Source organism: Oncorhynchus tshawytscha, linkage group LG09 (genome assembly GCF_018296145.1).
Source record: "Oncorhynchus tshawytscha isolate Ot180627B linkage group LG09, Otsh_v2.0, whole genome shotgun sequence".
In the NCBI taxonomy this organism is placed as follows: Eukaryota; Metazoa; Chordata; class Actinopteri; order Salmoniformes; family Salmonidae; genus Oncorhynchus; species Oncorhynchus tshawytscha.
In genome coordinates this window covers 13,726,347-13,737,119 of record NC_056437.1, presented here as the reverse complement: position 1 = coordinate 13,737,119, position 10,773 = coordinate 13,726,347, and the positions used below count along the sequence as shown (strand labels likewise).

Here is a 10,773-nt window from a genome sequence, read left to right as displayed (position 1 = left end):
GCAGGCCCAGACGGCATCCCCAGCCGCGCCCTCAGAGCATGCGCAGACCAGCTGGCCGGTGTGTTTACGGACATATTCAATCAATCCCTATACCAGTCTGCTGTTCCCACATGTTTCAAGAGGGCCACCATTGTTCCTGTTCCCAAGAAAGCTAAGGTAACTGAGCTAAACGACTACCGCCCCGTAGCACTCACATCCGTCATCATGAAGTGCTTTGAGAGACTAGTCAAGGACCATATCACCTCCACCCTACCTGACACCCTAGACCCACTCCAATTTGCTTACCGCCCAAATAGGTCCACAGACGATGCAATCTCAACCACACTGCACACTGCCCTAACCCATCTGGACAAGAGGAATACCTATGTGAGAATGCTGTTCATCGACTACAGCTCGGTATTCAACACCATAGTACCCTCCAAGCTCGTCATCAAGCTCGAGACCCTGGGTCTCGACCCCGCCCTGTGCAACTGGGTACTGGACTTCCTGACGGGCCGCCCCCAGGTGGTGAGGGTAGGCAACAACATCTCCTCCCCGCTGATCCTCAACACTGGGGCCCCACAAGGGTGCGTTCTGAGCCCTCTCCTGTACTCCCTGTTCACCCACGACTGCGTGGCCACGCACGCCTCCAACTCAATCATCAAGTTTGCGGACGACACAACAGTGGTAGGCTTGATTACCAACAACGACGAGACGGCCTACAGGGAGGAGGTGAGGGCCCTCGGAGTGTGGTGTCAGGAAAATAACCTCACACTCAACGTCAACAAAACTAAGGAGATGATTGTGGACTTCAGGAAACAGCAGAGGGAACACCCCCCATCCACATCGATGGAACAGTAGTGGAGAGGGTAGCAAGTTTTAAGTTCCTCGGCATACACATCACAGACAAACTGAATTGGTCCACTCACACAGACAGCATCGTGAAGAAGGCGCAGCAGCGCCTCTTCAACCTCAGGAGGCTGAAGAAATTCGGCTTGTCACCAAAAGCACTCACAAACTTCTACAGATGCACAATCGAGAGCATCCTGGCGGGCTGTATCACCGCCTGGTATGGCAACTGCACCGCCCTCAACCGTAAGGCTCTCCAGAGGGTAGTGAGGTCTGCACAACGCATCACCGGGGGCAAACTACCTGCCCTCCAGGACACCTACACCACCCGATGCTACAGGAAGGCCATAAAGATCATCAAGGACATCAACCACCCGAGCCACTGCCTGTTCACCCCGCTGTCATCCAGAAGGCGAGGTCAGTACAGGTGCATCAAAGCTGGGACCGAGAGACTGAAAAACAGCTTCTATCTCAAGGCCATCAGACTGTTAAACAGCCACCACTAACATTGAGTGGCTGCTGCCAACACACTGTCAATGACACTGACTCAACTCCAGCCACTTTAATAATGGGAATTGATGGGAAATGATGTAAATATATCACTAGCCACTTTAAACAATGCTACCTTATATAATGTTAATTACCCTACATTATTCATCTCATATGCATACGTATATACTGTACTCTATATCATCGACTGCATCCTTATGTAATACATGTATCACTAGCCACTTTAACTATGCCACTTGGTTTACATACTCATCTCATATGTATATACTGTACTCGATATCATCTACTGTATCTTGCCTATGCTGCTCTGTACCATCACTCATTCATATATCCTTATGTACATATTCTTTATCCCCTTACACTGTGTATAAGACAGTAGTTTTTTGGAATTGTTAGTTAGATTACTTGTTCGTTATTACTGCATTGTCGGAACTAGAAGCACAAGCATTTCGCTACACTCGCATTAACATCTGCTAACCATGTGTATGTGACAAATAAAATTTGATTTGATTTGATTTTGCTATTCTGTTTATTATCTATGCATAGTCACTTTAACTCTACCTACATGTACATATTACCTCAATTATCTCGACTAACCAGTGCCCCTGCACATTGACTCTGTACCGGTACCCCCTGTATATAGCCTCACTACTGTTATTTTACTGCTGCTCATGAATTATTTGTTACTTTTATTTCTTATTTTTTTACTTAACAGCTATTTTTCTTCAAACTGCATTGTTGGTTAAGGGCTTGTAAGTAAGCATTTCACTCTACGGTCTACCGCTGTTGTATTCGGCGCATGTGACAAATGCAAGTTGATTTGCTTTGATGTGTCTGTTACTTGAACTCTGTGAAACATTTACTAGGGCAGCAATCTGAGGTGCAGTTAGTTGCCGATTTCTGAGGCTGGTAACTCCAATGAACTTATCCACTGCAGCAGAGGTAACTGGGGCTTCCTTTCCTGTGGTGGTCCTCATGAGAGCCCGTTTCATCATTGTGCTTGATGGTTTTAACGACTGCACTTGAAGAAACTTTCAAAGTTCTTGAAATTTTCCAGAATGACTGATCTTCATGTCTTAAAGTAATGATGGACTATCATTTCTCTTTGCTTATTTGAGCTGTTCTTGCCATAATATGGACTTGCTCTTTTACCAAATAGGGCCATCTTATGTATGGCAACCCTACCTTGTCACAACACAACTGATTGGCTCTAACACATTAAGAAGGAAAGAAATTCCACAAATGAACTTTTAACAAGGAACACTTGTTAATTGAAATGCTTTCCAGGTGACTACCTCATGAACCTATATCCATCCTGCCCTGCCTATCTAAGGTCCTCGAAAGCCAAGTCAACAAACAGGTCACTGACCATCTCGAATCCCACCGTACCTTCTCCGCTGTGCAATCTGGCTTCCGAGCCGGTCACGGGTGCACCTCAGCAACACTCAAGGTACTAAACGATATCATAACCGCCATCGATAAAAGACAGTACTGTGCAGCCATCTTCATTGACCTTGCCAAGGCTTTCGACTCTGTCAATCACCATATTCTTATCGGCAGACTCAGTAGCCTCGGTTTTTCGGATGACTGCCTTGCCTGGTTCACCAATTACTTTGCAGACAGAGTTCAGTGTGTCAAATCGGAGGGCATGCTGTCCGGTCCTCTGGCAGTCTCTATGGGGGTGCCACAGGGTTCAATTCTCGGGCCGACTCTTTTCTCTGTATATATCAATGACGTTGCTCTTGCTGCGGGCGATTCCCTGATCCACCTCTACGCAGACGACACCATTCTATATACTTTCGGCCCGTCATTGGACACTGTGCTATCTAACCTCCAAACAAGCTTCAATGCCATACAACACTCCTTCCGTGGCCTCCAACTGCTCTTAAACGCTAGTAAAACCAAATGCATGCTTTTCAACCGATCGCTGCCTGCACCTGCATGCCCGACTAGCATCACCACCCTGGATGGTTCCGACCTTGAATATGTGGACATCTATAAGTACCTAGGTGTCTGGCTAGACTGCAAACTCTCCTTCCAGACTCATATCAAACATCTCCAATCGAAAATCAAATCAAGAGTCGGCTTTCTATTCCGCAACAAAGCCTCCTTCACTCACGCCGCCAAGCTTACCCTAGTAAAACTGACTATCCTTCCGATCCTCGACTTCGGCGATGTCATCTACAAAATGGCTTCCAACACTCTACTCAGCAAACTGGATGCAGTCTATCACAGTGCCATCCGTTTTGTCACTAAAGCACCTTATACCACCCACCACTGCGACCTGTATGCTCTGGTCGGCTGGCCCTCGTTACATATTCGTCGCCAGACCCACTGGCTCCAGGTCATCTACAAGTCCATGCTAGGTAAAGCTCCGCCTTATCTCAGCTCACTGGTCACGATGGCAACACCCATCCGTAGCACGCGCTCCAGCAGGTGTATCTCACTGATCATCCCTAAAGCCAACACCTCATTTGGCCGCCTTTCGTTCCAGTACTCTGCTGCCTGTGACTGGAACGAATTGCAAAAATCGCTGAAGCTGGAGACTTTTATCTCCCTCACCAACCTCAAACATCAGCTATCATGAGCAGCTAACCGATCGCTGCTGCTGTACATAGTCTATTGGTAAATAGCCCACCCATTTTCACCTACCTCATCCCCATACTGTTTTTATTTATTTACTTGCTCTTTTGCACACCAATATCTCTACCTGTACATGACCATCTGATCATTTATCACTCCAGTGTTAATCTGCAAAATTGTAATTATTCGCCTACCTCCTCATGCCTTTTGCACACATTGTATATAGACTCCCCCTTTGTTTTCTACTGTGTTATTGACTTGTTAATTGTTTATTCCATGTGTAACTCTGTGTTGTCTGCTCACACTGCTATGCTTTATCTTGGCCAGGTCGCAGTTGCAAATGAGAACTTGTTCTCAACTGGCCTACCTGGTTAAATAAAGGTGAAATAAAAATAAATAAATAAAAGCTGGTTGAGAGAATGCCAAGTGTGCAAAGCTGTCATTATTTACATTTATTTAACTAGGCAAGTCAGTTAAGAACAAATTCTTATTTTAAATTATGCCTAGGAACAGTGGGTTAACTGCCTTGTTCAGGGGTAGGACTACAGATTTGTTTTTACCTTGTCAGCTCGGGAATTCGACCTTGCAACCGTTGGGTTACTAGTCCAAGGCAAAAGGTGTCAACTTTGAAAAATCTCAAATGTTTAATACATTTTTGGTTACTACATGATTCCATATGTGTTATTTCATAGTTTTGATGTATTAACTGTTATTATACGATGTAGAAAATAGTAAAATAAAGAAAAACTCTTGAATGAGTAGGTGTGTCCAAACTTTTGACTGGTACTGTAGGTCATTTCCATAATGTCCAGATGATCATATCCAGATGGGCAATAAAAATACATTTAATTTCTGGACACAGACTTCTTCAACTGCGGTTCATGAAATCGTATTTTATTCAAGTAGTTTATAAAGTACAGAGGGGGGTCCATGGGCACGTCTGTCGCAGGGCTATTGTGTAACTTCAGAACGCCGATTTTTGGTTTCGTTGATGGACTAGCTAGCATGAGCTGCTGGGCTAGCCAGCTGCTTAGCATAGTGTAGTGTGTCATTGATTTAGCTATAGTCAATGAATTAAAAGCTTGCTAGATCACAAAGTAAGGTGTATTATAGCTAAATGACACCACGTAGACATCGATAGCATGCAACAAAAGGTAATGTTATATCTGCGTGCCAGCATGAAAGCTATAACGTTAGCTAGTTCGCTAGCTAGCATGCCCGGCTAAATTTTCAGTTGAACTTCATGTTATGAGAGGAATGCATATATTCCGATCAATCGCTTAGCTCTGATTTATTCCTAGAAACTAACTTAGCTATTGCCAAAAGCATGTTGACTTTCTGATTTTATTAGTCATATCTTCAGATCCTCTGTTAAATATGCTATCAGCAGAATAGTACCTTGTTGTTGAACTACAAAAGCGCTCCATCTTTGTCAAATTTAGATTGCAATGAAACCGTAGTGCCACGCTATAACATTACCCTGTTGTGTGCCCCTTTCATATTTTCAGCCTTAAAACGGTGCCAGAACTCTGAAATCTGATGGTCCAAAATGCCTCAAAAACTTAAGTTACACAAGAGTAGTCACTACATTGAGCTGGGGAGTTACCAGTACTGGCCAGTTCTGGTGCCTCGGGGAATCCGCCTGTACACATTTGAACAGATCCCGTTATTCTTGAAAGAAAACCCATACATTACAGATGGATACAGAGCACACTTGACATCAAAACTATGTTTAAAAAGGTATGTGAAATCAAGAGAATAAGCCTAGTTGTTGTAGCTTCAGTTGTAGTAATATATAGATAGTTGTTGTGTAGCCTGGTCCTGGATCTATACTGTCTTGCCAACTCATGGTCCTCATCACACCAAACAAAATGACCATAGCAGTTGGCAAAACAGCACAAACAGATCTGGAACCTGGCTAGTTGTTGTGTATTGTTTTCCACCCCTCTAGCATCTTTGTGCTGTCCAATGAAACAGTCAACATATGGACTCATCTGTTGGGCTTCCTCCTGTTCTTCCTACTGGGGGTGAATGACATGTCTACAGTCCTGCCGGCTTCAGGTGCCAACAGAGAAGACTATGTCATCTACTGCATAGGACTTTTCTGCTTTCAGGTGTGTGTGTGTGTGTGTGGGTGCATGTGACAGAGGTCACAGCGATCTGTCTTATGTCCATGAAAATCTTCATCTACTTTGCTTTTGTGCCTACACACCTGTAATGTTCCATTCTGCAGCTCTGCATTTAGTGCTGTTGTAGTATTGCTACCTGTTGTTTTTCTAGGTGTGTATGCTGTGTTCAGTGGGGTATCACCTCTTTTCCTGCCACCGCTCAGAGAAGACGTGTCACCGCTGGTTGGCGCTGGACTATGCTGGAATCTCTGTGGGAATCCTGGGCTGTTACATTCCAGGGGTCTTCTATGCCTTTTACTGCAACATTGTATGTTGGACAATATAATAGCCATTTCAGCCCATTGTTTTTATTTCACCCATACTGGTGTATATATATATATATTTTTTTCACCCATAAAATATATAAATATATAGCCTTGTGAAACCAGACTGATCTGTGGTTTAACAAGGCTAATAAAGATAACATGTTAAACTTACTGTGAAGATATACCTACATAAACTGTCTCTGAAATGTAATCCCTTCTCCTGCTCTGCTCTTTATTCTTGTTTTCCAACTCCCCCAGTTCTGGAGACAGGTGTACTTGGTGATTGTTCTAGCGTTGATATTGGCCATATTCTCGGCTCAGATCCACCCTCACTACCACTCTAAGGAGTGGCAACACCTGCGGACCGTCATCTTCTGCTCTGTGGCTGGCTACGGGGTCATCCCAGCTGTCCACTGGGTCTGGCTCAATGGAGGCTTCAGCTCCGCTGTCGTCCAGGTGAAACTGCAGAAGTGTTATACAATTATTACAAAGATGAAATGCATACAAAGATTTATAAATACAAATATTACAATGCCAGAAAATGTTCTGCACAGGAGTGAAGTATTTCTTACCGTATTGCAGTTGTTCCTCCCTCGTGTGATTGTGATGTATTTGATAGCTGGAGCTGCGTTCCTCTTTTACATCTCTAAAATCCCAGAACGCTGCTTCCCAGGTGAGCCTTCATGCTTGACACATCTATTCCACAATATTACAAATGATCTTGTATAGCAAATAACCACTCATGTGATTAAGATGAGTAATTGTGCACCTTGCTTTCCCAGGTGAGCCTTCATGACTTCATGCTTTTGACCCATTTATAAGACATGTATAACATAATACTCTTTCCATTTGTTACTGTACACTGAGTGTACAAGATATTAGCAACACCTGCTCTTTCCATGACAGAGTGACCAGGTGAAAGCTGTGATCGCTTGAATGGGGTATGGTAGTAGGTGCCAGGTGCACCAGTTTGAGTGTATCAAGAACTGCAAAGCTGCTGGGTTTTTCACGCTCAACAGTTTCCCGTTTGTATCAAGAACGGTCCACCACCCAAAGGACATCCAGCTAACTTGACACAACTACGGGAAACATTGAGTCAACATGGGCCAGCATCACTGTGGAACGCTTTCGACACCTTGTAGAATCCATGCTGTTCTGAATGCAGAATGGGGTGAAACACAATATTAGGGTGTTCCTAATGTTTTGCAGTCACCTTTTTTTTGCCAACTTTTGATTGGCCAAATAGCCTCTGTCTTCCATTTCCTTATTCCAAGCTCAAAAAACTTTGAACACTTAATATTTGAAGTGACCTTTTGGTGACCATGTGATGCCCTTTGACCTCCACAGGTCAGCTGAACTATCTGGGTGCCAGCCACCAGGTGTGGCATGTCCTGGTAGTGTTTATGTTCTACTGGTGGCACCAGACTGCTGTGTATATAATGAACTTCAGACACAACCAGCCATGCCCTCCTCTCTACACCAATAGTGGCTAGCTGGAGCCACACAGACTAGCATCCAGCCACCAAGCAACCACAGCCTGTACTGTAGCCACTCAATGCAATCAAACCAGACTACAGACCTCCTATATAAGCCTATTTTACAGATGCCCAGTCAAGACCCATATCCAAGAATACCCATGACAATACTGTTAAACCTTGTAGAAAGCTTGAAACCATCTCTGGTTTTAAGGTTTGCTATTGGTGGTATGCAATCGTATCTGCTTTCTGCTGAGACTTCTGTAAGGCCAGGTTATAAGAGATGGAAAGACAGGTCAATCATAGCCTGGTCGCAGGTCTGGGAAGCAAGATGGCACAAACAGATCTGGGACCAGGCAGGGTAAGTCACTAGACACACTGTACACAATACATATACCACTACAGCTGAACATTTTCTGTGATTCTCCAATTAACTTTTCATATTCAAGATTTTTTTTAACCTGATTTGTATCTATTAATTTGCATGTAAGCTACTGTTTGAATGTTACATGCTGTGAAATACTTCTCTGCTGCCTTGAGCAAATGGGACCTTCCAAAGGGTTATGTGCAATCTACCTACCTTACTATCCTATGGAAATGGAACAACAACAAAAAAAGTTATTTTTGCTTGAGTAGTTTTATCTGTATTCATCAATACTTGAATTGTTTGTGTGTTGTATTATTGCCTCTGGCACAAACGTCATTGGGTTCTATGGTGGGGTTGAGTAGTTATCTTACTGTATTTCATTAATGGTGGGGTTGAGTAGTTATCTTACTGTATTTCATTAATGGTGGGGTTGAGTAGTTATCTTACTGTATTTCATTAATGGTGGGGTTGAGTAGTTATCTTACTGTATTTCATTAATGGTGGGGTTGAGTAGTTATCTTACTGTATTTCATTAATGGTGGGGTTGAGTAGTTATCTTACTGTATTTCATTAATGGTGGGGCTGAGTAGTTATCTTACTGTATTTCATTAATGGTGGGGCTGAGTAGTTATCTTACTATATTTCATTAACGGTGGGGTTGAGTAGTTATCTTACTGTATTTCATTAATGATGGGGTTGAGTAGTTATCTTACTGTATTTCATTAATGGTGGGGTTGAGTAGTTATCTTACTGTATTTCATTAATGGTGGGGCTGAATAGTTATCTTACTGTATTTCATTAATGGTGGGGCTGAGTAGTTATCTTACTGTATTTCATTAATGATGGGGTTGAGTAGTTATCTTACTGTATTTCATTAATGGTGGGGTTGAGTAGTTATCTTACTGTTTTTCATTAATGGTGGGGTTGAGTAGTTATCTTACTGTTTTTCATTAATGGTGGGGCTGAGTAGTTATCTTACTGTATTTCATTAATGGTGGGGTTGAGTAGTTATCTTACTGTATTTCATTAACGGTGGGGTTGAGTAGTTATCTTACTGTATTTCATTAATGGTGGGTTACTTTTAGTATTAGTGGTCAACTGACCTCCTTCCTCTCACAATCCACTTGAATCTAAGGGCTGATTCAAGAACTGTTTAGAGAAATGTAACCAACTAAACATAAACCCAATAAAATAGATTGGGATTAAATTCCCCTCGCCTTAATTTGTTAGTGTCCCTGTGTCACTCACGGGTGTGAACAACTGCATAAGAACAAAAGTCCTAATGGCCAGTATTATCGATTGTATATTATACACCACAATAGTGTAGTACACTTGAATTTAGGTTAGGTCAAATTACTACCCAGTCTCTCTCTATGCAACAATATACTGTACATCTCCTGCCATTTTAATCCAGTTCCCAGTCATTTAATTAAAGGAAATGTATCCAGCAATGCAATGACATTTTGGTCACACATTTTTAGATTGTCTCCAGCTGACATACTTAGCCTCTAGTCAGATAAGGATGCTCTGTCAGAGTCGTGTGTATAGGTGGCAGGGAAGTCGTGACATTAGAACATATCACAGCCTGTAATGACTGGAAATGTAGCAGACTGTTTGTTTGCCTTGTAAATTCACTTTTGTTTTTAAGTATGACTTTCATTATTTACTGTGTAATTACTGTATTATTTTACCTGTCTGTCTTGTTTGTTACGTTGTTCAACATTTGTTTTTAATTCATTTTGGCATGGTTGATGGACCTTTAGTCAGTGCCAGTATTCAAAAGTAAAGGGGCACATTATTTTAATGATCTGTTATATGACATGTTTCTCTTTGATTACTTTCAATAAATAAAGAATGCCTCAAGAAATATCACTGTTGAAGTTATGTAATGAGAATATTAAATTCATTTGCAATGACATTTACTTTTACTTGTAGCTACAGTTTTCAGAAAGTGCCCTCGTCCTCAAAGTTGACTATATCTTCATCTTCTCCTTGCAATCAAACGTCTTCCAGAACATAGGCTAATTTTGGCATATGAGGATTATATTTTCTCTAAACTCATTCTATAATATAACCTCCCAGCGTAAATTGAGGGATTATAATCTACAGCCATTGTTCTTTTCTTGCAGCCACTAATTAGAATTTTGTAAGGGTTTGAGTTGTCAGATACTCCCAACCTGGATTACAAATCTCCATTTTACAGCCTTGCTGACACGACTTCTGCCGGAGTCGGCCCCTCCTTGTTCGAGCGTCGTTCGGTGGTCGACGTCACCGGCCTTCTAGCCATCACCGATCCACTTTTCATTTTCCATTTGTTTTGTCTTTGTTTTTTACACACCTGGTTTAAATTCCCCCATTTACATGTTCATTATTTAACCCTCTGGTTTCCCCCATGTTTGTGTGCGTGTTTGTTTTATTGTAGGCTGTATCTGACAGCTGGTATATTTGTTGCTGGGTTTTGTTATTTACAGCCGTTTATTTCGTGGTACCGGTATTTTTCCAGCACCGTAGTATTGTGTTTATACTGATGTTTTCTTGAATTAAATACCTTGTCCACGCAACTCAGCTCTCCTGCG

The 10,773-nt window shown here is 42.4% G+C and overlaps 1 protein-coding gene across 1 annotated transcript; it reads left to right on the top strand.

Annotated features, from left to right (window-relative positions):
- Positions 1-4,849: 4,849 nt before the first annotated feature.
- Positions 4,850-10,069, top strand: LOC112257400 (progestin and adipoQ receptor family member 3). Its single transcript, XM_024430932.2, has 7 exons — positions 4,850-5,075; positions 5,430-5,661; positions 5,873-6,035; positions 6,202-6,357; positions 6,614-6,811; positions 6,938-7,028; positions 7,703-10,069. Exons 2-7 carry the CDS (start codon positions 5,471-5,473, stop codon positions 7,846-7,848), a joined length of 945 nt encoding a protein of 314 aa, XP_024286700.2. The 5' UTR covers positions 4,850-5,075; positions 5,430-5,470; the 3' UTR covers positions 7,849-10,069.
- The last annotated feature ends 704 nt before the right edge of the window (positions 10,070-10,773 follow it).